The 27,073-nt window shown below is 42.3% G+C and overlaps 4 protein-coding genes and 1 non-coding gene across 6 annotated transcripts; 2 read left to right on the top strand and 3 right to left on the bottom strand.

Annotated features, from left to right (window-relative positions):
• Window positions 1-1,297: 1,297 nt before the first annotated feature.
• hmg20b (high mobility group 20B) lies at window positions 1,298-6,826 on the bottom strand. 2 transcript variants are annotated; one of them, XM_012821666.3, is made up of 10 exons: window positions 6,701-6,826; window positions 6,221-6,276; window positions 6,034-6,130; window positions 5,511-5,741; window positions 5,228-5,348; window positions 2,951-3,006; window positions 2,774-2,840; window positions 2,442-2,657; window positions 1,863-1,995; window positions 1,298-1,551 (listed from the first exon to the last, which is right to left on the bottom strand). In XM_012821666.3, exons 2-10 carry the CDS (start codon window positions 6,250-6,252, stop codon window positions 1,539-1,541), a joined length of 966 nt encoding a protein of 321 aa, XP_012677120.1. In that variant the 5' UTR covers window positions 6,253-6,276; window positions 6,701-6,826; the 3' UTR covers window positions 1,298-1,538. The 2 variants fall into 2 exon arrangements, with proteins under 2 accessions (XP_012677120.1, XP_031430283.1); XM_031574423.2 differs by having other exon boundaries at window positions 1,863-2,010.
• An 808-nt stretch (window positions 6,827-7,634) lies between these two features.
• btbd2a (BTB (POZ) domain containing 2a) lies at window positions 7,635-12,699 on the top strand. Its single transcript, XM_012821881.2, has 9 exons — window positions 7,635-8,279; window positions 8,645-8,764; window positions 9,026-9,182; window positions 9,356-9,461; window positions 10,013-10,210; window positions 10,551-10,743; window positions 10,979-11,066; window positions 11,181-11,327; window positions 11,479-12,699. Exons 1-9 carry the CDS (start codon window positions 7,666-7,668, stop codon window positions 11,638-11,640), a joined length of 1,785 nt encoding a protein of 594 aa, XP_012677335.1. The 5' UTR covers window positions 7,635-7,665; the 3' UTR covers window positions 11,641-12,699.
• Window positions 12,700-13,004: 305 nt separating this feature from the next.
• On the bottom strand, window positions 13,005-19,418 carry LOC105895140 (elongation factor 2). The gene is made up of 13 exons (XM_012821712.2): window positions 19,319-19,418; window positions 17,843-18,057; window positions 17,371-17,552; window positions 17,070-17,281; window positions 16,648-16,832; window positions 16,134-16,239; window positions 15,640-15,892; window positions 15,342-15,537; window positions 14,840-15,206; window positions 14,366-14,719; window positions 13,975-14,157; window positions 13,460-13,592; window positions 13,005-13,368 (listed from the first exon to the last, which is right to left on the bottom strand). Exons 1-13 carry the CDS (start codon window positions 19,319-19,321, stop codon window positions 13,175-13,177), a joined length of 2,583 nt encoding a protein of 860 aa, XP_012677166.1. The 5' UTR covers window positions 19,322-19,418; the 3' UTR covers window positions 13,005-13,174.
• On the bottom strand, window positions 16,005-16,072 carry LOC116222232. Its single transcript, XR_004164563.1, has one exon. It is a non-coding gene; the product is annotated as a small nucleolar RNA SNORD37 (small nucleolar RNA).
• A 2,195-nt stretch (window positions 19,419-21,613) lies between the features above and the next one.
• On the top strand, window positions 21,614-26,259 carry creb3l3a (cAMP responsive element binding protein 3-like 3a). The gene is made up of 10 exons (XM_012821694.3): window positions 21,614-21,784; window positions 22,390-22,500; window positions 22,623-22,863; window positions 23,120-23,253; window positions 23,462-23,584; window positions 23,679-23,785; window positions 24,064-24,132; window positions 24,250-24,334; window positions 24,696-24,792; window positions 25,518-26,259. The coding sequence occupies exons 1-10, from the start codon at window positions 21,764-21,766 to the stop codon at window positions 25,823-25,825; spliced, it is 1,296 nt and encodes a 431-aa protein (XP_012677148.2). The 5' UTR covers window positions 21,614-21,763; the 3' UTR covers window positions 25,826-26,259.
• The last annotated feature ends 814 nt before the right edge of the window (window positions 26,260-27,073 follow it).

Here is a 27,073-nt window from a genome sequence, read left to right on the forward strand (position 1 = left end):
CGACAGTTAAAAAGACGTGTGTGTATACATATGTGCATCTCATGTGTGTATTGATGTGGGGTCATGGACTGTGTGTTTCCCCATGCCGGCAGGCTAACAGTAGCAAAAGACTATTAACTATTGCAAGTTTGTCTCTCCTCCGTCTTCCCAATGGGCGTTAGTTCCACCTTTCTTCTTCCCTTATTAATCTGTGCTGACTTTTAAACATTTATCATGAAAATTCCATATAGCACACAAATGCATGTGTCATGTGGAGTTATGCTTTGTGATTATTGCTGTTTCTAGTATAAACCACACTCACGAACGTGCATGCTGGCTATCATTACCTTTTTACCCCATAAGACGAGGCTTGTAAACATTAAATCCAGCGCATAAGATCTTTAGCTTTCTAACATTAGCTTGTTCAAAATGGGCGTTTCTTGCCTGGTACGAATGCAGTGCGTCAGCTACAATTCCAGTATTTTAAGAATGAACACGTTCAAACATAGGAGATCACACGTAAGAGCGTCATCTGGCAGTTTTTTCTTTTTCTCGTCGACTCTGGTGGCCTCTCCATCATGACTTTCCTGAACTGTTGCCTATTGCTTTCATATCGTAACCATGTGGAGGGCTAGTCCGGCGCAATCCAAACTACCAACAGGGAGCGAGGAGGTGGCACCACAGTCCTTCATGTTATTATTTCGATATTCTTTTAGCCCATACTGCTTTAATGGTGAAGTAGTCAGAAAAGATAGAAAAGCAGAATAGTATTATCTATTTGAATGCATTTTTATGTATTTATTTTGGTGCCCCTTGTTTCACTTGGTGCCACACACGCACCACCTGACAGGAATGATAGATGAGCCGAAAGTTTCAAGCTGAATCAGCACATACTGGTGAATAGCAGGTCATTTCTCACTCAACTGAAAGTGGGTCACAAAGCAAGGCTAGCTGTAAAAATCGAAGGATGAGGAAACCATGATAAAAAATGTATCACACAACCAAATATTATTTGCAGGGACATAAAGCCATAAGGAACTGGCACAACATTGACATTTCTATCAGTAGTGATGCCTTGAGAAATGCAATTAGCTGAAGGGCATATCATTCTCGCACATATAATGTTGCATTATCGCTAAACAGTGTTATTTTCAATAATTTCTATAAGTACTATTTTCATTCTTTTGTTAGGTCTTTGAAATAAAGTTGCATCAGTACTCCTCACAATTATATCACAGTCAATTCACCCCAAGGTGTTATAATGTCATAGCAGGATAACTCAGTCATTCTGTGTAATAAATGTATGTGACAAAAAAAATACAGCATTTTTTTTTTATTCAAACAAAATCTTGCATATATGTAACAAATAATCAGCAGTATGACATAATTTGTTAACAAGAATCTGTATCTCATTTTATATTTCCTTTAGTGGAGACAGTTAAAACAGAATGAAATATCATACAAACAACTTAATAAACTCCTCAAAAACTTCGACATGGATATTACTTAATGTTTAATCACATCATATTTGACCTGGACACCACCAACTAAAAGTCACCTCACATCTTCTCACTGTGAAAAAAAAAAACAGACAAAATATTATGAATGATATATGTTTTGACTGTCAATATGCATACACATAAATAGATGAATGGGTATATCCATCAATGGCACTACTGTTAGAGTAAATCACTCATAATCAACCACACAGGTGGATTTCACAAAACACTGAATAAGTCAAGGCAAGTCAAATGTATTTATAAAGCACATTTTAAAACAACTGACGTTGACCAAAGTGCTGTACAATTAAATCACAAAAAAATATCAAAACAAATAGAATAAGGTAAAGGAGGCAAGGCATTCATATGATATTGATCTCTTACCTATCTAAGTGGGCGAGGACGTCCTGCAGCTTGATCAATAAGGCACGGTGCTCATTGGGGCTGTTCTCAAGCACGTTACTCAGGCGACTCAGGTAAGAGTCCAGGGTGCCGACTGAGGGAGTCTCACCTGTACCTGAGGCAGAGATGACTAATGTGATTTAAAAGCACATCCCTATACATATCTGAACTTGTGCAGCGTTAACTCAAGCAGTTTCAAATTGTCTAGATTGGGTTGATTAAATTACAGATTACTGCGACTGAAGTGTCCAGGAGCATTAGGTTTCCATTTTCACAGAAACTGAAGCAGTGGGAAAAGTGTGGGTGGAGGTGAGCGCTAACTACAACTGTATTTAGTATACTGCCAAAATCAGGTTGACTAAACCACTAACAAGACAACTTATTTATGGTCCCGGAATATGGCCTGGCGTCCTGTGAGATAGAAGTTTCTAGTTATTGTGTGAGCTCCCTAAATACTAGCGCAAGGAATGTAACATATCCAGTATCATAGTGAGCAGGACTGTGTACAGCAGGCTGAGAGGAACGAGAGGGCCCCTGGGGGTGGGGGGGGAGCTCACAGACCTGGGAGGGGCACGCCGGAGAGGCTGCTGACGAGGGTCTGTTTGAGGGCCAGGAGGTGCCTCTGCAGGGACTGGGTCCGCTGCTCGTCCTGTCCCAGTTCGGCCTCCAGGCGCTCTTTGGCTCCGTACATGTTGGCGATGTGCTTCTGCAGCACTGCGTTCTGCTCCTCAAACTCCACGTTGGCCTTGCGTAGCCGCCGCAGCTCGGCCTCCCGGGCTGCAGATAGGAGGAGAAGAGAAGAGGGTGAGGGGAGTGAGTCTGTGGTAACAGAAAATGGGAAAAAGGAGACTATTAGAGACGCAATTTAACCTAAAAATGAGGTGTCTACCTACCTTTATTTTGATCTAAGAACTCCTCCGTGAAGATAGGGATATCAAATCCGTTTGAAAAATCGGAAGACTAGTGAAAAAATAAAAAGAGTTAATTACTACAAAAAGAGGGCCATCTTTCAATATTATGTCAGATTGTTCTAGAAGATAGATATGAAATAAACAGATATGAATACATGCCTTTAACCCTCCTTGTCCAGAGCTGTTGGAATTGATTATTACTGATGATAACTCCTCTGTAAACAGAGAAACAGTAGTGTTATGTAAGAGACAGACTCTCCCAAAATCTAAGCAAGATTCCCTTCTTATCCCCTCTATTCAGCATCTGAAATGCTACAAATTGGAACAGATATTTGTCGAGGTGCATCGTCATCCAAAACAGGTTGGTGTCACAACAATAAGGCCATGATACATCTGACCATCAATCCATGACAAACATTTCGGTGTGAACTCACTAAAAGAACAACATATTGTTGTACTGTATATATATATATATATATTTTAACAGACACACACACACACACACACACACATATATGTACAAAGGATCTAAAGGACTTGGCCCGAGAGGCCCTATATTATTAGGTCAAACACAGAGCAGAGAGATAGATTTATCACAGATTAGAAGGAACTCCAAAAATCAGTTCTCATTAAAGAAAAACTATAAACAAAGCTTCTAGGACTTCCACTGTCTCACCAAGGGCTGGCTGTGAGGACACAAGATGAACGCAGAGCACCAGACAAGTGAAGGGACAGTTATATATCACAAAAACCAGAGCTGTAGAAAGCTTGTGAACAAGACAAATTAAAAAGTGGTCCAAGAGGACAAAATAAGCCAAAGTGATGTTTGATTGTGCAACACGAACACACTAAGCAGGAAAAGACTATCGATGCAAAATATGTCTCCTACAGAAAATAAGGACGGCTGAACAGTGAAAGTGAACTAGGAGGATGAAAAGGAGATGGACAAGCAGTTAAAAAAAAGAAAACAAGAAGGCCACAGTACTCAAACTGTGCAGCCTTGGCTGTGAGCTCTGTGCAGCCATCAGTCCAGTTCTCTTCAATGACCCTGCACACAGAATCCTCCTGTGTCTGGCTCCTGAGATCTACGGCATTCACCACACACGGTCACAGGTACGACACAAACAACGTGGGAATTGGTCCTTCTGAGCCCCATTGGTAACTTGACAATCACCCGTGATTCAGGTCGCTACAACCCTGTTTCTGAACTGACAGAACCTGGGGTAGCACATTGCTGTATCACCTGCTTAAAGACAGATGCTACAGCCTTCTCCCATGCCTCATCTGAGCCAACCCCAAATCTCACCCTGTTCGTTATTGGTCCAGCTACTGCCCAAAAGGTGGAGACAGAATGCCTGGATGGGCAGTAGTAGATCAAAAAGGAAAGCTGGTTACCAGGGGAGCAACAAAGTAAGAGCACAGATAACAGAGGTAACTGCCCTAAAGCAAAACTGCCAACGTTTACACAGACTCCCAGAACGCCTTTGGTGTGGTTTATGATTTTGGACCACTTTGGCAGAGAAGGTGATTGATTACAACAGCAGGAAAACCAATCCAGCATCAAGATGAGATCACAGAACTTATGGAAGCACGAGGCCAATTCAGAGTCCAGGCGACAAGTGTCGCTCGACAAAAAATGATGTCAGAGAGACAAAATGATGGTTTGCTAGGGTGCCACAGAGCTTCTCGCGTACATACACACATTTGAAAGGGCGCAGACGTTGTTGCGCAGTCAGATTGATTAGCTTAAAGTTCTACATTCTCGCGTGTTGCCGTGGTCACAGTGTGCGGCTGTGTCTACTTTGTCATTTCGCGATTAGATGCAACGCCAGGAATTGTAAACAATGTATGTCATCATACAAGTTGTCATAGAAACTACAGATGATGTTCTATTCTGACGTTTTGTCTTTGGTACAGGACTATTAAAGCCTACAGTGCCGAAGAAGAAACGTTCTTCTCGAAAAGCTAAAATTTCAGGAGAAGCTACAACAGCTTCGGGGTGCACAAAATCCTGGATATCAGCACAAGAAAAATCGAGATCCATTGACAAGATTTCTGTAGTTATGCTAACAATACAAACAAAGGAAGTTCTTGATGGCATCTTAGATGCAAATTGTGTGGAAGTGGAATCAGGGAAAAGGACTTTAATCCTTTGGTGTTTGTAAGGTTTCAATCCTTAATCTTTAACCTTCACTTTGGTGTTTGTAAGGATTTTGCAAAAACCTCGTGTTTTTTTTACCAAAGCCTGTATCGCTGCTTTAAAGATGTAACATCAATATACATTTTGTTCAAACTAAAAATGCTTTTAGGACCACAGCAATGTCGCAATTCCTAAAGGCCCATAAAAAGGGGTTACTTTCTATTTGAATAAAGTCTAGTTCTACATCTTGTTTCTAAGTGTTGTCACACATATCCAGTAAATAGAAAGCTCCTGACCTCTCTTTATCTTCTTGTCCTGAACTTTAGCGGTGGTTATTTGGTAAGCCTCACTCTGCTGGTATTCTCGTAGTTCACGGGCATACTGCACTTTCTCCCGCTCAGCCTCATCCAGGAAGCGCTATGAAACACATGAAACACATATCAACTCACACACCATTTCGAAGATATGTTATATAACAAATGTTGGATAGTTATATAACAATATAACTAGATAATTTCCACTAACTGAAATCAAGTTTATTTCACGTGTGTGTGAGTGTGTGAGGAGCAGCCGCTGTACCTGCTTGTCATGAGGGACCAGTCTGCTCCACTCTGCGCCCAGCCTCTTTGTGATCTCTGGGAAGGGCAGGTCCGGGTGCAAGGCACGGATCTGTTCCCGGCGTTCGTTCAGGAAGCGCACATAGCCCGTAACTGGGGCCTTGGGGCCGTTGGGAAGCACCTTCTTTCTCTTCTTTCCTTTTGGCCAGCCGCGCTTTTTCACAGGCTGAACTGATGACATCGTCACAGTATTCTGTATGGATAGAAACAGAAGGTGTCAAAATATGTGAAAAAAAGATTATACTAAGGACAAATTATAGGGAGAAAGTCCTGCTTGAAGGGTTGTCAAAAAAAGAGTAATACACATGTTCCTAAAATAACTGTTCCCATTCCCATTTACAATGAATGACTTAAATACATCCATAGTGTTTAGGAGGATATGTAAAATGCCCAAAGCCTTAGGAGCTATGAACTTATTAGTAGTTCCTAGTAACTGATGTGTGGGAGAGAGTGGAATATTAGATTATGAAAAATCACATAGTTACCTCCTCGTGTGCTGATTCTGAAGGATGATGGGTACCTCTGTGCCCAGGCGCATCACTCACTTCCTGCTTCACACCCATGGCATGGAATCTTCCAGTGCTATTTCAGAAACAAATAACACCGAACGTCAGGGGGAGGCAATCAATTGACATGATTTTTTGCAGGTTTCTCTTTCATTGATGTACTCACTCATGCTGGGTGTGCTTCGTGTTCTGTGACATCTCCGAATAAGGGCACGGGATAACCTAAAGAAAATACATTTTGATGCATGTTCTTTTACATGTTATGTTATTTCAGTTTTCCATCTGTCAGCAACAACAATATGTACGCCAACAAGAAAAACATGATCACAGCCGTTAGCCAACATGTTGTGGTCTGGATTCATCATCTTTTGCACTGCACGTCAGGTTTTACGGTTATCTTAGAAAACGAAAGCTCGGCTCGACAGCATCAAGATCACATTCGCTTTCCGCTGTGCAAGTACCCAAGCTCAATTATCTATCTTCAGCTGGACAACAGAACTGTACACTTGTACAAGGCTAACGTTAGATGCAGGTTAGATGCTTATGTTCCTGGCTAGCTTCCGACTCTGAAACAAAGAGATACAATTTCCGAACTACAGCTTACGAAATGAAGAAAGACATGAGTTTGACATGGTTATTTCCATACCGTAATTATTTTTTCCAAATATTTCTTCCAGTATCGGAGCTTTCTAATATTTAGTAAGAAAACTTTGACTGATTGTAATTATGAACACATAGCTCATCTTCTTCTTCTGTTATGAGGAATTTATAATAAACTGTGTCTAAAATGTAGAGATGTTTACCGCCACCTATTGTTTTGGAAGTAGAAATACCTCTTCCTTTGGAAATAGTGGAACGACCCGAGAAAGCAAACCAGATCGCTTGTTTTAAATTTCGCATTTATACATATCTGTCGTTAAACTTCACATCACAGGGTTATTTTGAGTAGGTGTTATTATTTTACATGTTGTATTTTGTAACATAACCTATATAGGCTACTTATATGATTTTTGGACCAGCCAGTCTGCTCCACTATTTAATTATTATACAATTATTAGACTAACATTAACCTATTAGTTTAGTAAAACTATAGGACTGGGACAGTTTTTTCCAGGGAAGTGATCAAATATGCATTCGTAAGGGCTGTCTTTAAGTTATGGGTTAGGGGCATCACTGGGCCACAAGTCACTGGAGACAATTACGCATCATATCTTATCAGCTTTATGTTGAGTTTCAGTGGGTCACTGCTCACTTCAGACCAGTTAAAACCCCCATAGTAGTGTAATTGGCCTACTTGTTAGAGCCTTTTAAAAGACATATTGTTTGAATTCAATTTTCAAAAAGTATGAAAGTGAATTGTCTGTCTGGAGTTGGAGTAATGTTTGGAATGTGTCTTGGCCTTACTACTCTGGAGACTCATTAGACTAAGTGCAGCCTATTAAAAATCCAATATAAATAGGGTGCAATAAATGTAATCTATTGAAAATACATAAATGCAAGTGAGATATATATTTTTTTAAATCAAACTTTTTCTTTTCAGAAATACTGCCAACTTCATACTGCCCTCTCTTTCCAGTGATGGAAAGCGTTTCATTTAACGTGTTTGAGGGTATGCGCCGTTGTGTGTATTTATTCAAGCAAAGCCTGCGGTGTTCTCCATCCAAGATGGCTGCGGGTGAAAACAGTAACAGAGCGCCATGCCTAAATTTCCCAAACTGCGGACCTTTGGGTAATGCTCAGCCGAGCAACAGTGCCCATTCTTCGCCCACAAGCAACGGGGGTTCGATGGGATCCACTGATGGGGCGTCTAGGGCAGCGGGGAACGCAAACACCCATTCAGGCCCTGACGCTAGTGGAGGCGCCGATGTTGCAGTACGAGCTTCGCCGATTACACAGAACTCTCGGCGGCAGTCAGCAAGTCAAAACGCCATGGCTGCGCTTGCGCCAACAGCCGTTGGAGGAACACCAGCCTCTGCATCAAATATGACGGCTACATCAGCCGCCACCGCATCCTCAGTGGATACGTCCGCAAGTTTGTCCTCGGTTCTCAACAGTACAGCATCCTCTGCGTCTGTGCTGGTTTTTCGTGAGCCTGTTTACAACTGGCAGGCCACAAAAAGTACAGTTAAGGAAAGGTTTGCTTTCTTGTTCAACAACGAGGTCCTCAGTGACGTCCATTTTTTGGTTGGGAAAGGAATGGGAGTGCAGCGAATACCAGCGCACAGGTAGGCAGTATATACAGTTGACGTTAACGAAACACTGTAACGAATGCTTGCAGTAGAATTTCGATGCGTTAGTTGGCCCGTTACACTGTAAGCTTTTTAGCTTCATTAATGATGCCATGACAGGTCTGTTTGCAAACGAACATAGCCCATTTAACGCTAACGCATTTTCATTATGCATGATTAGGATCGTCATGAAGGGAATTTGTCTTAATGTGTCAGCTGTTTCATTATGTCAGGGCTGGTTCCATTTCTTATGTATGTTAATTTAGGATTTAGGTCAACAAGACTCTAGTCGTCGCCGAAGGAACGAGTGATTAGCCTGGTCAGTATTTGACCCTGATTACTCTCATCTAATGTCTCGACAGATTTGCTCTCGCCGTGGGAAGTGCCGTATTTGATGCCATGTTCAACGGAGGCATGGCCACCACGTCGACGGAGATTGAGCTTCCCGATGTAGAACCAGCTGCGTTTCTTGCCCTTCTTAAGTAAGGGCATGACAATGCCTTGTTGGTTCGGGGGTGCCTTGGTGTTTGAAATATCACTATGTGGGGCTCTCTGCAGAGTCCTGTAATGTCCTTCATATGTCCTCAAAATCTTTTGTGCTCCTGCGGTGTAGTAGAGTTTACAACACCCTTCGCTTAATTGCAGCATAGGTGACATTTACAAAACAAAAAAAAACCTCAAGGTTACGTTGGTTTTTCACCTGTAAGTGATGTTTCACTAACATTATTCAATTCACGCCCCAGGTTCCTGTATTCTGATGAGGTACAAATAGGTCCAGAGACGGTAATGACAACTCTGTACACGGCCAAGAAGTATGCCGTGCCTGCATTAGAGGCGCACTGTGTAGAGTTTCTCAAGAAGAATCTACGAGCAGACAACGCTTTCATGTTACTAACGCAGGTGGGTCATGCGCTGTATAGACGGATACATTCCATTGTGATTGATATTTCTTTCTATTTTCGTATAATTTATGTTTCCACTGAAGAAAAAAAAACAAGTCACTGTGTGTTATGTTTGATAAGTTCAATGATGGGAGAAATCACTGTGTTGTAAATGTCAACACCTATTTTTAGGCAAGACTGTTTGATGAGCCCCAGCTGGCCAGCTTGTGCCTGGAAAACATTGACAAGAACACTGCGGATGCCCTTGCTGCTGAAGGCTTTACTGACATTGACCTCGGTACATATCATACTGTGTAGTAAAACAAAACAAAACAAAAAAAAACATTTTGATTTCAGGTAGTGTTAAAAGGTGCAGTTTTTTTCCTGTTTGTTGTTAGTCAGTGAAAATCATCTAACAGTAAGGATGTCATTTTGATTCAATAAGATAATGTTTTCCAATATGATGGTATGTTCTCCATCTTGACTCTATGTTTCAGGTACTCTTAATACATTTGTCAGGATCTCTAAAAGCTGAATGAGAGAGCCAGGATGCATAGAGTGTGCAAGGATAGTAGGATGCCTTGTTGGATCAGGCCCTTCGAATCGTCATCCTTGGTCTATCAGCATGTTTGTTCACTGACAAAAAACTGCTAACTGTATTGTCATTGAACTATAGGTTAACCACAAGTCCATCAACCAAAAATATATCTAAGGGTTGATCTAAATAAGTACCAGAAAAGAGTCTTAAGTTGTAATGTACATTCATACCTGAGCATATTTGGGGTCTAAGAAAGGCCAAGTGATTTATCAGATATGATAAACGCCTAAAACATTTCTCTCTCATCACAGACACCCTTGTAGCAGTTCTGGAGCGGGACACCCTGGGGGTGCGGGAGGTGCGTCTGTTTGCGGCCGCCGTGCGCTGGGCCGAGGCGGAAACCCAGCGGCAGCAGTTCCAGCCCACCCCAGAGAACAAGCGCCGGGTCCTTGGCAAGGCCTTGTCTCTCATTCGGTTCCCTCTTATGACCATAGAGGAGTTTGCTGCAGGTAGTGTCAATCACCTGCTCACCCCCATGGTCAAACACCCAGCAGGCATTCCTCCTGTCTTTTTTTTATTTTCTTTCTTTTGTGTAAACCTAACATCTTAATGTGTAAGTTAACTTTGTGGTCAGGTAGTCTGCTCTCTTGCATTCTTCATTTTTAATCTTTTATTTTTTTATGTTCTTTTAACTGTTTTCATGCTCTTTACCATTTTTGTATCTCTTACTTTTCAACATAGTCTTTTATCTGCTCATGTGTAAAGCACTTTGAATGAACAATATGTATGAATTGAGCTATATAAATAAACCTGCCTAGCCTTACTGAAAATGCTTTGTCTGCCTATCAGGTCCTGCTCAGTCGGGCATCCTATCAGACCGGGAGGTGGTCAGTCTGTTCCTGCACTTCACCGTGAACCCTAAGCCTCACGTGGACTTCATCGACCGACCCCGCTGCTGCCTAAGAGGCAAAGAATGTAGCATCACTCGCTTTGGCCAGGTAGAGAGCCGCTGGGGATACAGTGGGACGAGTGACCGCATCAGGTGAGTTTTTCATTTCTGTTTTAATGTTTCATTTCTAGAAGATGATTATTAAAAAAAGGCACATACATTTATGGATGACTTAATGTGCGTATGTGTTTTTTGCAGCTTATCTGTAACCATCTAGCACTCTTTCTCTTGAAAACATAACAAATAAAACAAATCTGACATGGAGATCAACCTGCCGAGTGTGTTGTAATGCACTGTTGAACAAACTGCTCTGCAAACAATCCTTTAGGTTCTCGGTGAATCGCAGAATATTTGTAGTGGGATTTGGCCTCTACGGATCTATACACGGCCCTACTGATTATCAAGTGAACATCCAGGTACGATTTGACACCCACTGTATTTGTATACCCCACGAAACAATGACGTCTTCGTTCGTTATCATGTCCATTTGTTTGACTGCATTTGGATTGATGAGTTCCGTTTCAATGTAGATCATTCACACCGACAGCAACACGGTGCTTGGTCAGAATGACACTGGTTTTAGCTGCGATGGGTCACCAAGCACCTTCCGTGTTATGTTCAAGGAACCTGTGGAGATCCTCCCTAGTGTCAACTACATCGCCTGTGCCACCCTCAAGGTACAAGGCTTCTATCCACCTACCTTTTATCCCAGTACAATAATAAAGAGTACCTCTTTGGGTCAAAATGGTTTCTTATACTTTTCAGTTATAATATTGCTTAATGCTTATTAGTTGTAATTCTAATACTGTTTTGACTTCTCTGACCCAGGGACCAGATTCACACTATGGTACCAAAGGTATGCGTAAAGTCACCCATGAAGCCCCAGCCACGGGCACCAAGACCTGCTTCACATTCTGCTACGCTGCAGGCAACAATAACGGAACATCAGTGGAAGATGGGCAGATCCCAGAGGTCATCTTTTATACATAATGTTGGATTTACTGTTCTTTAAGGAATAACAATTCATTCACCATCATGCTATAATTCGATGTACTTCAGGCCTCCCAGGAGCGATCAGTGACCAAAACAGTATTTCATTTCTTTTGTACTCTGCATTGATTTTCTTGCTACGTCATCTGCAGAGCATGATTTGAAGAGTCCGGTTTGAATACAGATGCTGCAGTTTACGTTAGGCTAGATCCTGAAGTTGCAGTTGCAACTGCCGATTTGTTTTAGAAAGTAGACACTGTATGAACAGAAGAAAACAGCAATTACCATCGTTTAAGACATCAAAAGGTGACGAGCAAACTATTTGGTAGTACAAACCGAATACCGTTTTGCCTCAGAAGTGATATAGTACTTTGAATGATAGCACTTAAGTCCCAACATGAAACCTAAAATCAATTCCAATTACTACTTGGGAAGTCAATGTTCCAGTTTCATTGGATGCACTGATGCACTTTTGGGCAAGTCTTACTTGGCAAGCCATGCATGTTATGGCATAACCATGCAGGAAAATACCATGATATTTTCACTCAGTTGTTTGCATTATAAATGAACTGTGGCATACCTCTCCAAAGACCCTGCATCAGGAATGTTAAGACACGACAAATCTGTCAGATCAGGATTATGTGGGCCATTCCTCTGATGGTTGTTTGCACAGGACATCTTGGACCATATAATTTGGCAACTTTGTTGTTGTGCGGAGTACTTTTCCCTGTCTTAGACTCTTGCTCATTCAGATCTATGTAATCATGAGCTTGTTGATCATGTACTTGAGGGTGAACTGAGATGTTAGGGTGGGGGGGGGGGGGTGTCGGGAAACTGAATGTACAATTACCTATTTGCCAATGTACGTGTTACTGCTGGTACTTTATACATTTTGAATTCAGTTAATGTGAGCACCTGTAAATAAACATGTTTGCATACATGGACTCAAACTACCAAAGTAATACTGTTAACTATTTCCTTGGACCACATCTAGTGTGATTTAAAATGGAAGTGTACAATTTCATGGAATTTACATGACAAAATAAAAGATCAAAAAGCTCTGTGGCGGTCTTTTCCAGTTGCTGACTGAAAACCCAAAGCCATGAATTTGCTGAGGCAAATTGGTTTATTGAATGCTTTACTCAACATGTCAAAGATGCCCCATCCATGAGCACTGAAGATTCACTTCAAGAAATCCAACACATGATGCATATAGATTCAGCAGTGTCCATGAAGTCAAGTCTCCTTCAGATCTTCCCCAACAAAACAAACCCTCTAAAACTAGACACAGGCACACGGTCCAAGTTTGACTGTAGGCGCTCAAGTGCAATGCTACAATAAACTCCAATGATGTTCAAGAGTCATTCAATTTTTATTTTCCTTTATTTATGTTTTACATTTGTCATGTGGAGATACTTAAATCATTATTTGACCATAGTTGACCATAGTTTTGGCAAAACTTTAGTGATTGTGTGGTAATCTGTACAGTCCAGTCCCTCAGAGCAGAGGGGGAAGGGGGCTTGTGGAGACAGCTCTACAATTTGTCCAAGTAGTTGTCCAGAGCAGGGATACCCTCCTTCAGACCCTTGCGCTTACGTGTCTCGGCAACGACGCCTGCGGGCTTGGAAGCAGCCTCGAAGGGATCGCCGGGGAGTTGCTGCCAATGGTCGAACACGCACTGGGGGAAGGCCTGGCCACCGGTGTTGGAGCGCAGATCAGCTGTGAAGCCTTGGGGGAAGAAACAAAAGAATATTAATGGCCATTGCTAAAATAGAGACGAAGCAACACACGTCAACAGCTGGTAAGGTTCTGTGCTTACCGAAGGACTCGTTTACAGGCAGGTAAGCCTTCACCATGAACATGGGTGTTCCCATTACATGGGTCTCCTCAAACACATGCCCACGTTTCCTGTTCAGCACACCATAGATGCCACCAACCACTTGCTCAGGACACTGAAGAGAAGGGGGAACACAAGTCAGTCATATAGTACTCATTCCCATATGACTTGGCACACCATTTTGTTTAAACCATTCAGTATCTGTGTTGGCACCGTGCTGTACCAGTACATTTAGTCATTTAGCAGACGCCTTTATCCAAGGTGACGTACAAGAGAGAACAATCACGCTACGAGCAATAGAGGCCTAAATACTATTTTACATAAGAAAAAGAAAGAAAAGAAAACATGCAGGAAAGTTACTTGCAAGTAGAAGTGCAAGTTTGGAAGGGAGGTGCTCTCTGAAGAGCTGGGTCTTCAAGAGCTTCTTAAAAGGTAGAGTAAAGTCCAGTACAAGTGGGCAACAGCAAACATAATGAAGGTCAGGAGGTGATGGGTACCTGGATCTCCACCAGGTAGATGGGCTCCATGAGCCTGGGCTGAGCGGTGAGCTGGGAAGCGTAGATGACCCTACGGGCTGTGGGAATGATCTGGCCACCACCACGGTGGATGGCATCAGCATGCAGGGTCACGTCATGGACATCGAAGCGGATGGCACGCATGTTCTCCTCACACAACACACCCTAAGAGGGGAAAAACACCAGGTCATTACAGGTCAGACAAGTCAAGCTTACTTGAGTCTAGACAGGGATTTATCCTAGCAATCCTAGCTAATGCTAGCCAGAGAGCTAAACATCCTAGCAATCCTAGCTAATGCTAGCCAGAGAGCTAAACGTCTTGTTCTAAAGCTGCGTATCTTATTTCCTCCAGTTAAATCGGATTTATTCATACCTCCTTGGAGGCCCACTGGAATCCAGCCACCACGCTGTCCTTGATCTCATTGAGGTACTGCACTCCCTTGGTCACATCCACCAGAAGATTTGGTCCAGTACCGTCGGGTCCGAAGCACCAGATCTTACGGGCTTCGGTGATCTCCCATTCGTACTTGTCTACCAGGTAGCGGGCACGGGTCTTCAGCTCCTGTCTGTTAGAGACTTCGCCCTTGTCGATGTCTTCAGCCAAGCCATCGGGCATGGGACGGGCCTTCATGTACAGACGGTTGTGCTTGTTAGGGGACTTGGACAGGCACATCACGTCAGACTCCTCACTCACTGTCTCTCTGTAGGACACAACTGGGTCAGATTTCTGTGGAGAAAAAAAATTGTCAATTCAGTGTAGGACAAACTTCTTGTACATGTACAATTATGTTTATGGTCCCAAGAAAATTGAAGATATCACAAAAGACAAGCGTGTTCTTGATCTGACCTTGATTGGAATGCAAGCGTGGTCCTCCTCCAGATCCTTCAGGCAGATCTCCAAATGCAGCTCACCAGCTCCAGCAATGATGTGCTCACCAGACTCCTCAATGATGCACTGCACCATGGGATCAGACTTGGCCAGACGCTTCAGGCCCTCCACCAGCTTGGGCAGATCAGCGGGGTTCTTGGCCTCAACAGCCACCCTCACGACAGGGCTGACGCTGAACTTCATCACCCTCATGTTGTGGGCCTGCTCGTAAGTTGTAATGGTCCCGGTCTTGATCAAATACTGGTCCACGCCTACCAGCCCAACAATGTTGCCGCATGGCACCTCCTCAATGGGCTCGGTATAGCGACCCATCATCAGAATGGTCCTGGAGGCAGGAGGAAATCAACCCAAAGTCAGTCAGGTGCCTTTATTGGATGTTAGTCTAAAAAAATTCAGTTAACTTTATAAACTTGCAACTACTCCTTCCCCCCTCCTGCAAAACTGAAAACTACAGGCTCACCTCTGAATTGGTTTCAGGTAAAGGTCCTCTTTCTTGCCAGGGGCGAAGTTTGGTCCCATAATGCGCACCTTCTGACCAGTGGACACAACGCCAGAGAAGACACGGCCAAAGGCATAGAAACGACCCTTGTCAGTGGTGGGCACCATCTTGGAAATGTACATCATGAGAGGAGCTTTGGGGTCACAGTTCTTGATTCCTGAAAGAAGAAAAAAACTTTAACTACATAAACGTTAAAAATCAATTTAGAAAGCTGCTTCAAGACATTTGACCAAGTCTAAAGGGTCCACTGAGACCTTACCCATGGCAGCTTCATCATCGCCGGGTCCTTCGTAGAGCAGCTCACAGCGGTACCTCTGGGCGGTGACGGGAGATGGCAGGTGGATGGTGATCATCTGAAGCAGGGCATCACCGGCTGGCAGCCAACGACGCATCACGGCCTTCAGCAGGGGCTTGCCCTCCTTGTCCTTGTCCTCAGTATCCAGCTTGATGTCCAGCTTGGCGATCATCTTGGCAGTCTCCTCCTTCTTGAAGCCCATGATGGCATCGAACACCTGCAAGCGACAGGGTTATAGACCTTCGAAGTGCAGTTGTGACAGAGCAGTGTAGGTACTCAAGCCTGCTTACAAGACTAGTCACGTACACAACTGTTTACACAGCTGTGCCCATCAGACAGAGTAATCTCATCACTGAACAATCAGGTCAAAGTGAAGATTGTTAAAGTCATCATATATTTGCTAACCTCTTACAGGAAATGGCAGACAAAAATAGGATGACAAACACTTTGAGTCTTACCTTGAAGATGGGGTCAAGGACCAGCTGGGCGAAGGTACGGGGCAGCCTCTTGCCATCAGGTCCATTGGCAGTCTTGCTGAACTTGCCAGCAGCAGGGTCGAAGTACCTGAAGGAAAAGCAAACAAAACCCTTCAGCAAGACTCAGTATTAGGTTCAATACCACTCCACCCATCAAGTAGAGACCAAGCACCTTCATATCAGGCCCACCACTTTATTGATGGCAAAGGATTAGGCAAGGACAGGAATTTGAATTTGTTTAGCCAAAATAGAGTTATAGGCCAACCTTATAGGTTTATTAAAACTGTATTACAAAGGGGGGGACGGTGGCGCAAGCCGATAAAGCCCCCCACTTACGGGCTACATTGCCCGAGGGGACACAGGTTCAAGTATGGCCTGAAGTAATTTCCCAATCCTCTCCCCACCTCACTTCCTGTCACAACTTCACGGTCCTATCCAAATAAAAGGCATAAAAGGCCAAAAATACATCTTAAAAAATAATAATAAAAATACTCACTTGTCACCCCACAGCTTCTTCATCATGTCCTCAACCTTCTTGCAGCGCTCTGCTGGTCCCAATTGAGCAGCAGCATCACCCTTGGCTGCGAACTTGGACACGTACATCTCAGCAAACTGTTTCAGGGTGAAAGCCCATCCATGGAGTCCAGATCCAAAGCCAACGGTACCGACGACTGGATCAATCTGGAGGAAACAATCACGTTTAAACTTTCCACACACATGTAGAAGACTGTACCAAGCCATTATGTAATAATTCATAAACTCAATGGATTTCACACACCCAAGAAAAAATGTGCCCAAATAGATTTACAGATTTGGACCTACAATATTCTAGAACAGCCTTACAGTAAATATGCAGTCCAGTAAATGCCACTGTTACTAATACAATTTTTTTTTTTTTTTTAAACAAGTCACACTGACCATGATGTTTCCCATTGGTCCATCTTCCACTTCACCATAGGTGGAAATGATAACGTTGACGTTTTCAACGATACGTTGGAATGTGTTGTAAAGGTCCTCGGGTTCCAGCTGCAGCTCGAGCAAGGCACGGTCCATCTTGTTCATCATCAGCACGGGCTTGATCCTCTCAGCGATGGCCTGTCTCAGCACGGTCTCAGTCTGGACACACACACCTAAAAAAGAAGGGCAACAGAGTCAACCACATGCACAAGCCAAGTGTGGCTACAGTGAAATTCGAAATGAAGAGCGATCGAAGGCCTACCAGAGACGCAATCCACAACCACCAGGGCACCGTCAGTTACACGGAGAGCAGCTGTCACCTCAGATGAGAAGTCGACGTGGCCGGGAGAATCGATCAGGTTGATCAAAAACCCAGAGCCATCTTTGCACTGCTTAATGAAAGCCAAGTCGGATTCTGCAAGCTCGTAGAACAAGGAGATGGCGCTGCAGTAGAAAACATTATATTTAAGGATACAGCCAATGATCCCAGTCACCACTGAGAATTTGTTATTTCCATATTCATTTCATTAACAATTCCTTCCATTAAAAAGTGGTCAGAATGTTGTGGTAGTAAAATTCATTAGAGATGGCGGTTCCAACATATACTACAAATAATGTAAGTGTTAAGATAAATATGTCCTTCTACATTTGTTTATTTGCCAAAGTTCAACTACCAATCATGCTTTACTTGTCTTAACAAGTCCAGGACGAAAGCCAGATCCAGGATTACTCACGTTGACTTGATGGTGATACAACGCTCCTGCTCATCCTTTCTTGTGTCGGTGAAGCGGGTTTCTCCAGCACGGGCAGAAGCGATGATGCCTGCCTTGGACACCAGTGAGTCGGTCAGAGTGGACTTCCCATGGTCCACGTGCGCAATCACAGACATGTTACGAATGTTGGACTTTTTGTCCATGATGGCACGGATCTGGTCGACGGTGAAGTTCACCTAGGAAAGAGAGAGGAGGCTTTACTTTGAGTTGCTACATTACAACAGCCATGTTACAAGTACAGTTCCAGGTAGACTAAATGGTATTTACCATCAGTGTACCTAGTACCCTAATGCATTATCAACACACACCTGTTACATCACTTCAACTAGTTTTGACGGCAGCCATTTCCCACTGATTCATCTTGTATGGTGGATAACAATATGCCACGGCAGCAGGGTGGCACATGCCAGTGAATTAAACTGCTGACGCACCTACACCGGGGAAAGCTAGATAAGCACTGCAACGCCGTCACAGCGTCAGCTGCCATACCTCCACATAACTAGACCAAACAGGCCATGTTACGTCAGTTCTATGAAATGGCCCACCCATGAACTACCTATTCATTATTTATGCTAAGCAGTGCAGCTAACCGTTTCGTCTGCGCAGCATCAGGCCTAACGTTATCCAACCTAGCAGTTAGCCAATTAGTCAGCCAACATTGCAAAGACATTCGGCGCCACTAAAATATAAACGATACGATGTAACGTTACTGAAATTACACTTTGACTAGTTAACGTAACCTTATCATGGCAATTTGCTTTCAATAGATATCAATTCCATCTAACTGCAAGCATGACTACAGATGAACGCGCAAGGGACTAGCAAAGCCGGCATTTTAAGCCACGTGTAATGATGCTAGCTAACAGTTCGGCTAACATCGGTGCGTCACCACTGCCCCGCAATCAGACAACACCCTATTTACCGGCATCATATAACCATCGAACTAGTGATGCCAACGTTACCATGAAACATATGTCTGGCAAACATTTGTACTGTTAACACAATGCTCGACTCTGGAGCACGACATATTGCATTCGACGGAGAAGTACCAGACCCTAGCATAGCGTTCTCCAACCAACGTTAGCCAGTTGTGTGACTGATGTGACAACTACAACACCGATACAATTTGGTTTGGATAAGATACGTGACAAAAGGAAGTCCCGTGTGGAGATATTAAGACGAATGCGTTACAGTCTGAGAGACAAACATGATCCATGACTTGTTTTAGGAATAACAACGTCAGAATTCTCATGAAATCGACAGACAGGGCGGTAGCCGCAAAACAAAAGGGATGCCATTTTGATGTAACATTATTGCGTGTATCAAATGTCTTATATTTCTAACAATCACCGGGAGACTCCTAGCAAGATTTCAACTAGTGCCAATATTAGTGAAATTGGGATCTATACAAAGAATTTTTATGTAATATTTACTTACCATGATGACGGATGGTTTTGGATTCGCTTCGAGGAGAACCGCACAACTTTACACTGCCCACCTCACTAGGGCATAGGCAGGGAAGAGACTGGTTACGTCAACGCGTACCTAATATATAGTGGACGTCTGGCGTTGTTTACGTACAAACGTAAAACGTCAGTAATAACAAGGAAGTGATCCAGACCCCAACTGCAGGCTACAGTGTGGTACAGTCATCATATCTGAGATGGGGGAATTCGTAGGCTTTATAACAGGAGTAGTGTCTTTATAACTATATGCCTTTTGTATTTTAAGCGCACGTTGCTAAAAGGCACTGACTTCTATTTAAGTTATGAAGTTGAGGTTACATAATTGCATTTTAAAGTAACTTTAGTAATCTTTTACCACACATTAATAATCGGTTTGAGTCTCGACAATAATATATAAATACAAATATTTTTTTCGTTTAGATTTGTGTAATGAATATCGCATTGGCCAGGAGGTGGCGACAGCACACTGAATCTTAGGATCTAGTAATCCTACCCCTTCTCTCTGGATCTTTGTTTATAGTAGTAATCCTTTTCATTTGAAAGTTTACAGAATAATCTGAATATAATGTCTTTCCTCAGCAGAGAGTGATCTTTTTTTTTAAACCAAGGAACATGTGGACAAATCGGACCTAATCTAAAAGGCCTACAAATGAACAAGAACAGAACTCTGTATGGTTGTGTTCCCTATGAATGATGTCATCTTGATAATAGATCCACGTTGTTTGCCACTCTATACCCCAACAGAATTCTAAAGCAATGCTCCATATCCTACCTTATTTATACAGTGAATCTGCAAAAAGATATCAATCAGGTAATTATGTAATTTCACTTGAATAATACTGTGCACATTTAGAGTGACTCGTCAATATAAATCTTCAAGACTTTGCACTTTATTGTTAAAATGTTATCATTAATGTTCATGAACTCACACATTCATCCTATCCACTTAAACGTGCCACTCAGTAACTGTAACAAATGCGGTATACTCCAATAACAGTAACCAAAGTGAAAGCTAGAGGCTGTCTTACAACAGACTGGAGCGCTTGGACATTATCTTTCAGTAGAAGGAGATGAAAAGTTAATACATTAGAGAAACAGGCAGGAGAGAAGAGATGGGCATGGACAGAAACGTTGTTATAGTTCTAATAACTCTGTACATATGGCAACAGACAGAAAAGATATGTACAGGAAAACTTTTGAGATGTATACCACATATTTATTCGAAGACACGAGCCTTGTCAATTACTTGAAAGAAAAGATGAAAAGACCCTGCAATTTTGCCACACATACATATTCAAATGAAATTGCACATCCCCCTCACAAGAAACAAGTCTTGTCTAGACAGCAACAGAGAAAATACAGAATTCAGTTCAGGGATGGGAGAACACCAAAACTGGCAAATAGGAAAAGTAATATCTTACTAATATATACTAAAATACTCTATGTTCCTTGTGATACAGATGGTTACACAGGGTCATGTTTTCACATTCTGACCCCTGTTTCAGTTTGACATGGATAATAAAAATAGAAGTGACTTACCTTGTTGTATATGGTTATTTAAAAAAAAGTTGTTGGCTTTTTTTGACAAGGAACTAGAATCTTCTTAAGAATTCAGACTCATTCAGCAGATTCTGATTTAAATACTGAGTTCTCATTCTCAGATGACATAGTATAATTGATTCTAAAGAATCTATAATAAATTATATGATTCAAGTTTGTGTCTAGATTGTGAAGTATTAGAACTAAAACTAACTTAATACAGAATTGTGCAAGTTTCCTTGATTTAGTTTAGTGGAAGGCTCTTTTTTATAATAGTTTATTGTGGGCTTATCAACATTTTCATATACTGAAGTGGAAAAAGTAAACTGAGGTTTACAGTTTTCAAAATTACCCCAAAACCTAGAAAACAAACAGATATCTCTGAAATCTTGAAAAAGATCATACAAAAGATTTGAATTCAGTGTTTTAATATTGTTTAGACATGTAGTTATATTCATGCACTAACTATTGTTAGTCAGAGTCAGAGGTCATTATGCAATGATCTTGTGTCATAATTGTGTTGTAATGGTAACTGTAAAATAAGGATAACCTTTGACCTACTAACAAGTGGATGGCTCTACTGACTGTAGGGAGTGTTTCCTGCCAATTGTCTTTCTTGTTGCTATGCTAATTAGCTAATTTGCTGGTAGTGCCTGTCAATCAACCACAGTTTACAAGCAGCAGCCAGTGGTGAGTTAATCTCTTGGCTGATGATATGTGTCATGTTGGAGTTTGAACTTTGACCAGGCACAAAGACTACATGGGATAAGTTCACTTCGCTAACATAGGACAGAGACTTTTGCGCTGCTTATTTATTCTCATTTCAAGAATAAGCTTTTTGAAGGTTGTTCATATTTTGCCAGTCTTCGGCTGACAAATGGAGCATTACTCAAATCCAGTAAGTATCTTTCATTGTGTGTGTGACTTTTCCATTGAGAAACGTAGTCTTAGTTATTATCAGAGAGGTAAACGACACTTGAACAAAGTTCAAAAAGCTGTTCTTACTTTATATTCTTCCACTGTTATCTGCCTTCTTTAAGATGTCTGTGATGATAAAGTGAAAGAAGGGGAAAATGTTATTGCTTCCATGTCTTAAAAAGTCAAGGGGGCTTGGCATGTTGTGGTAATTGTAACACAATCTATTAGAATCCTTCGAATTATCATTACAATTTGTCATCTTGAATTTGTTTCATGAACAAGTGGTGACATTTAATGTACAGTCCTGTACACTCACAACTGCTAACCACAACTAATGAGCAATACGTACTGTTTTTGTCTCCCTTCATATCTCTTTATATCAGTCACCTATTGCCACATGCTACTCTTTTAACAACCTCATTTCACATATATGTAACATTCGGTGGCTGAACTACCTTGTTAATGTTACTTAATTTTGGTTTTACCTTTCTGAAAAGAGGAATGTTGTGATTAAATCATGAAAGTATGCATAAAACTGAAGTGGTCTGAGCGAAAAGTTAATAGAAAACACCTATTTTGTTTAAGGGTTGTGATGGCATTGACTTGTTGGATTTGCTGTTTGATAAAAATGATGGAATCCTTCGTCATGAGAAAATAGATCGCAGCAACCAACCATTGCCTGTTGCGGAGCCTAGTGTAAGTGTCTGCCTCCACACAGTTGTCTTATTCTGTAATGAAACACTTTCAATTTATTCATGCCTTTGGCAACTGTGTCATGATGTGGATCTTCAGTGTTTTGTTTGGGCTTGCCTCAATAGCTGTTGATCCAATCACAAGGCACTGAGGACTTCCTGAGTGCTTTGTTGAGTGGGCCTGACACGGGGTCCCCCCAGTGGTCCCCCTCTCGTAGTGATAGCGGGATCAGTGAGGATCTCCACTCTGATCACATGGACAGCCCCCTGCCACCTCAGAGTCCCCTGCTCGAGTCCCAGTACATTCACCCTCTACCTCATCCCAAGCCCCTGGACCCTATGGAGACAGATCTTCCCATCGATCTGAGTGAGTTACTGATAGAACACATTTCACGGGAACATCGCACAAACACACATACACAGGCATGCACACTCACACCCAACTACAATCCACACAAAGATGTAGATGCAACTATTTTTCAAACTGCATAAAAATAATGAACCAAAACAAAGTATTTTCATTCATCTGTTGACTAAAATCCTCTTTAATCGGTTGCTGCATTGCCAGAGTTGGGCACGCAACCTGTGCACTCAGAAACTAAGCCTCTCACCAATCTCTGCAGATGGCTGGGAGACTGGCTTGTTCCAGGGTAAAACAGACAAGATGCTCCATGGGTCTCCGGAGCAGAGGAGCCAGCTGTCCTCTGGTTTTCCCTTGAGTGTGAAGGATCTGCTCCTCTCTGGCAAGACTGAACCTGTGAGCTTACACTGCAACATGTAGCTTAGCATTTGGGTGTCCTGAGTGGTGAGGCAGAGGACATGTTAAAAGACATGGTGACAGATATGCCCTTCTGAGTGTTCATTTGAAACTGTGGGATGCCAACATATCTCACCTGAACCTCAGTGATAGAACATTTTCAAATGACTGTTTAACTGTCTAACGTTCTTCAACATTGATATTTCAGAATTGCTGTCAGCAACCACAGGCCTTGCAGCAGTCCGTTCAAGAGCTGATTTTGAATGAGGACGAGAGGAAACTGCTTGCCAAAGAGGGCATGATGCTACCTGCCCAACTTCCTCTCACCAAGGTACTTCAGATTGAGTCCGGCAATTTCTACACGTGTTACCCGGCAGATTATAGGTTTCATTTTCTATTTCCGTGTCTCGTTATTTTCCTTTCAGTATGAGGAGAGAATTCTGAAGAAAATAAGGAGAAAGATCCGCAACAAGCAGTCGGCCCAGGAGAGCCGGAAGAAGAAAAAAGAATACATTGATGGGCTGGAGAGCAGGTACTGACTGCCAAGCTAATTGATGTGCTGGAGAGAGGTACTGTCTGGCAGTAGAAAAAAAGTGGAACTGTTCCTATTAATTACCCAGGGCTAGATTATATCTTAGACCTCTATGTGTAACCCAGTGAGATAGGGCAATATTGTATAATTCACACAGTGGTTTAATAAAAATAAATGAGAAATTCTTTTGAGCGTAAAGAATTCGTATTGGAGCCTGTGGTTGAATTTAATCAGTGGAAATGCGAAGCTCAGTGGGAACAAATCTTTTTTCTGCACAGGATGGCTACATGTACTGCACAGAACCAGGAGCTGCAGAGAAAAGTCTTCCAACTGGAGAAGTGTAACATGTGAGGGAATTGCTTATTTTATATTCCTATGAGCGCTGCTTTTAGAGAGCTGTTTAATTCCCCAGAAAAGCAGGAACTTTTTGAACCCCTATCACTTACACAGCCTCTGTCTCCCAGGTCTTTGATGGAGAAGCTCCGGAGGCTGCAGGCAATGGTCATGAATGGATCTAATAAAACTGCACAGACTGGTACATGCATACTGGTGAGCTATTGTACACACACACACACACACACACACACACACACACACACACACACACACACACACACACACATACACACACACACACACACACACAGAACAAACAAATCACACATGGGAATCTGTATACATTTCAAACCTGAACCCAAAAACTGCAGAAATTTTACAGAATATTGAAGATGCATTCCACAATACATCAATTGTTTCTGTTTCATATGTTGCGCCACAGCTCCCCCATAATATAAGAACATGTTTAACTGTATCCGTAGCAACCATGACCTTCAGGAGTAACTGTGGTTTGACATGCAAATGATCCACACTCAGCCTCAACTTTCTCTCTGCTCCTCTTCCCTTCTCCCAGGTGCTTGTTCTGTCCTTCTCACTCCTCCTGTTCCCCAGTCTGAAGCCGTTCTCCGACAGCAAGGTCAGCCTGGAGGAGGACTTTGGCCCAGTAAGGGGTGAGTCAGTGGGCTGCTTCCACACAGCACGTAAACATGGAGTTTCAGCACCGAAAAAATATAGATAGGTACAGAGAGAGAAAGAGTAAGATAGAGAAAGAGAAGAGAGAGAGAGAGCAAAGGAGTGAAAAAGGGCAACAGAAAGAGAGAGAGAGAGTGGAACAGATAGACAGAGAGAAAGAGTAAGATAGAGAAAGAGAAGAGAGAGAGAGAGAGAGCAAAGGAGTGAAAAAGGGCAACAGAAAGAGAGAAAGAGTGGAACAGATAGACGGAGAGAGAGAATTGAGAGAGGGAAACGGGTTAATGGAGCAACCACGCAGGCTAGCCTCCAGAAATGTCCGCACCCATGTGGAGCTGCCATCTAGAGTGCTCTAGGTTTCACATAGAAAGTGCAAAGTACTGATTATCACGTAGGCAAATATGCCAAAACTCACATTCTTACTTTGACATTTATGGATGTTATTTAGAGAAGCAACAACAGCTTTCAAGGTGGAAATTGCTTTAATGTCATTTCTAGGGTGAGTGTACTTTGAGTGCAGTTTCCCATTCCAAACTTGCTGACAGTCTTAAGGAGAGAACTGAATTCTTTTCCGAGTTAATGCACACATATATGTTGGGGCACTTCACTGTCGCTTAGGCTACATTGTGCTTTTGGTGTCACATTTGTAATACTCATTCTAGTACCTGTCAAGTCAGTCACTCACATCCTCTTTTCCCATTTGCAGTTCAGTCAAGATCCTTGCACAATATCCATTCCTCTCGAGTGATCTATGCACACGACCATCACTCCCCAATACCAGAGGACACGGTGATGCTGAAACCGCTTCCAGGAAACCAGCAGGTGGATAATGTTCGGTCGTTCCTGGAGAAACTCACCATAGGACAAAGGCTGACGGATTTCGACACCATCCCTCACAACGAGAGCCTGCACGATCATCACCTCCATCACCATGGAGACCCCATTACTGGCCATACAGCCACGGTGACCTTGCGGGCTGTTGCAAAAATCCGCCCGCATGCTGATGACATGTGAAGACGAGACATGTGAAGCCGTACCAACCGCAGCGAGAGAATCACAGAGTCATCGGGAGACAAACACAGAGGGAAAGAAGGGAGGAATGAAAGAAAAGGAGACAGTGAATTCTTGGTGTATCTACAATCAGCAAAGTTATTTTTCTGTTATACAGTTATTTTGTTTCATTAACTTTTTTCACAGCTAAACTAGTTGAATTGAATTTTAATTCAGAGGTTCATGTAATGAATTTCTGAAGGAAGGAGACAAAATTATGAGACTTAATTTCTTGCTACACAAATTGTCTCATATAAATGGCAATAATGAATCCAAATGGATATTAAATGTAATCACCTGAAGATAAAAGAAACGCATGTTGAAAATGCTAGGCATTTTAAATTAATGTATGTGAACCATGGTTGACCAAGTCACTTAATAAATAATTTGATAAAGAATTGATGTGAGAGTATGTCTTAACAAAATTAACTGAAGTCATTTCTCTGCTCAGATATTTAGCCAAAGGATTATTAAATCAGTGAATCCTCAGACTGGATTGTCACTGTGTTAGTGGCTTCCCCACTTTAATCATCAAGAGAGAGTTTCGGTGTCCACTTCGGCATCTTTAATCAGCAAAGTCACTTGGCACTTTGATTCTCAATCTCAATCTCCCGCAGGTGCACAGCCCTCAATCTGCACTGGCCCTCCCTCTTGGGGACAGCAGCAGGAAAAGGTGACTGAAACTGTCGAACTGATGCCCTCATTTAATCTTCAAAGGAAAAATACACTTCCACTGTTCCACTATGCTCAGTGAAAGTGTGGTGTGGTTAACCAAGGTGAAGGACAAGCCAGTCTTCAGAAATCTGTTTTTATGAGTTTTTTTGACTGATAATTGACTGGATAGTGTTAAAAGTCTTTGCTGGATAGATATTTTACCCTGAAGGCCAAACAATTGTGCAGTTGTTTTTATTGGCTGACGGTCTGTAGGCATATAGGTTTGGCCACAGGCAACCTTATTTATATTCTTCAAATTCGCAAAGTTTTAAGATGTTTTTTTTTTTCAGTCAGTAGAATCATCTTGAGGCATCAGACAGTCAGAAACCTGCCAAACTTAAGCCTGAAATAACGAACGAGTTCATTCTGACTCAGGAAAGATGTTAAGAGAGGGGTTTATTTAGATAGCTCTTTTGAAAAACTAGTTGGGAAAACTATTTGAAACCACATACAACCCACGTTACTATGTTATTCCACGCATCACGAAATCATTAAATC

Source organism: Clupea harengus, chromosome 10 (assembly GCF_900700415.2).
Source record: "Clupea harengus chromosome 10, Ch_v2.0.2, whole genome shotgun sequence".
Taxonomy (NCBI): domain Eukaryota; kingdom Metazoa; phylum Chordata; class Actinopteri; order Clupeiformes; family Clupeidae; genus Clupea; species Clupea harengus.

Excerpts from the sequence above, each read along its gene's own strand:
- LOC105895140 (XM_012821712.2), bottom strand. Across the intron at positions 17,282-17,370 it reads GGTTGTGGATTGCGTCTCTG|GTGTGTGTGTCCAGACTGAG; the intron begins GTAGGCCTTCGA and ends CTTCTTTTTTAG. Across the intron at positions 14,158-14,365 it reads TCCAGTGGGCCTCCAAGGAG|GGTGTGTTGTGTGAGGAGAA; the intron begins GTATGAATAAAT and ends TTCCCCTCTTAG.
- hmg20b (XM_031574423.2), bottom strand. The coding sequence starts at position 6,252 with ATGTCACAGAACACGAAGCACACCCAGCATGA. Across the intron at positions 5,349-5,510 it reads TGGTCCCTCATGACAAGCAG|CGCTTCCTGGATGAGGCTGA; the intron begins GTACAGCGGCTG and ends TGTGTTTCATAG. Across the intron at positions 2,658-2,773 it reads GTTCTTAGATCAAAATAAAG|CCCGGGAGGCCGAGCTGCGG; the intron begins GTAGGTAGACAC and ends TCCTATCTGCAG.
- creb3l3a (XM_012821694.3), top strand. The coding sequence starts at position 21,764 with ATGGAGCATTACTCAAATCCA. Across the intron at positions 23,254-23,461 it reads TCTCTGGCAAGACTGAACCT|AATTGCTGTCAGCAACCACA; the intron begins GTGAGCTTACAC and ends TTGATATTTCAG. Across the intron at positions 24,793-25,517 it reads GGACTTTGGCCCAGTAAGGG|TTCAGTCAAGATCCTTGCAC; the intron begins GTGAGTCAGTGG and ends TCCCATTTGCAG.
- btbd2a (XM_012821881.2), top strand. The coding sequence starts at position 7,666 with ATGCGCCGTTGTGTGTATTTATTCAAGCAAAGCCTGCGGTGTTCTCCA. Across the intron at positions 9,462-10,012 it reads CTTTACTGACATTGACCTCG|ACACCCTTGTAGCAGTTCTG; the intron begins GTACATATCATA and ends CTCTCATCACAG. Across the intron at positions 10,211-10,550 it reads CATAGAGGAGTTTGCTGCAG|GTCCTGCTCAGTCGGGCATC; the intron begins GTAGTGTCAATC and ends TCTGCCTATCAG.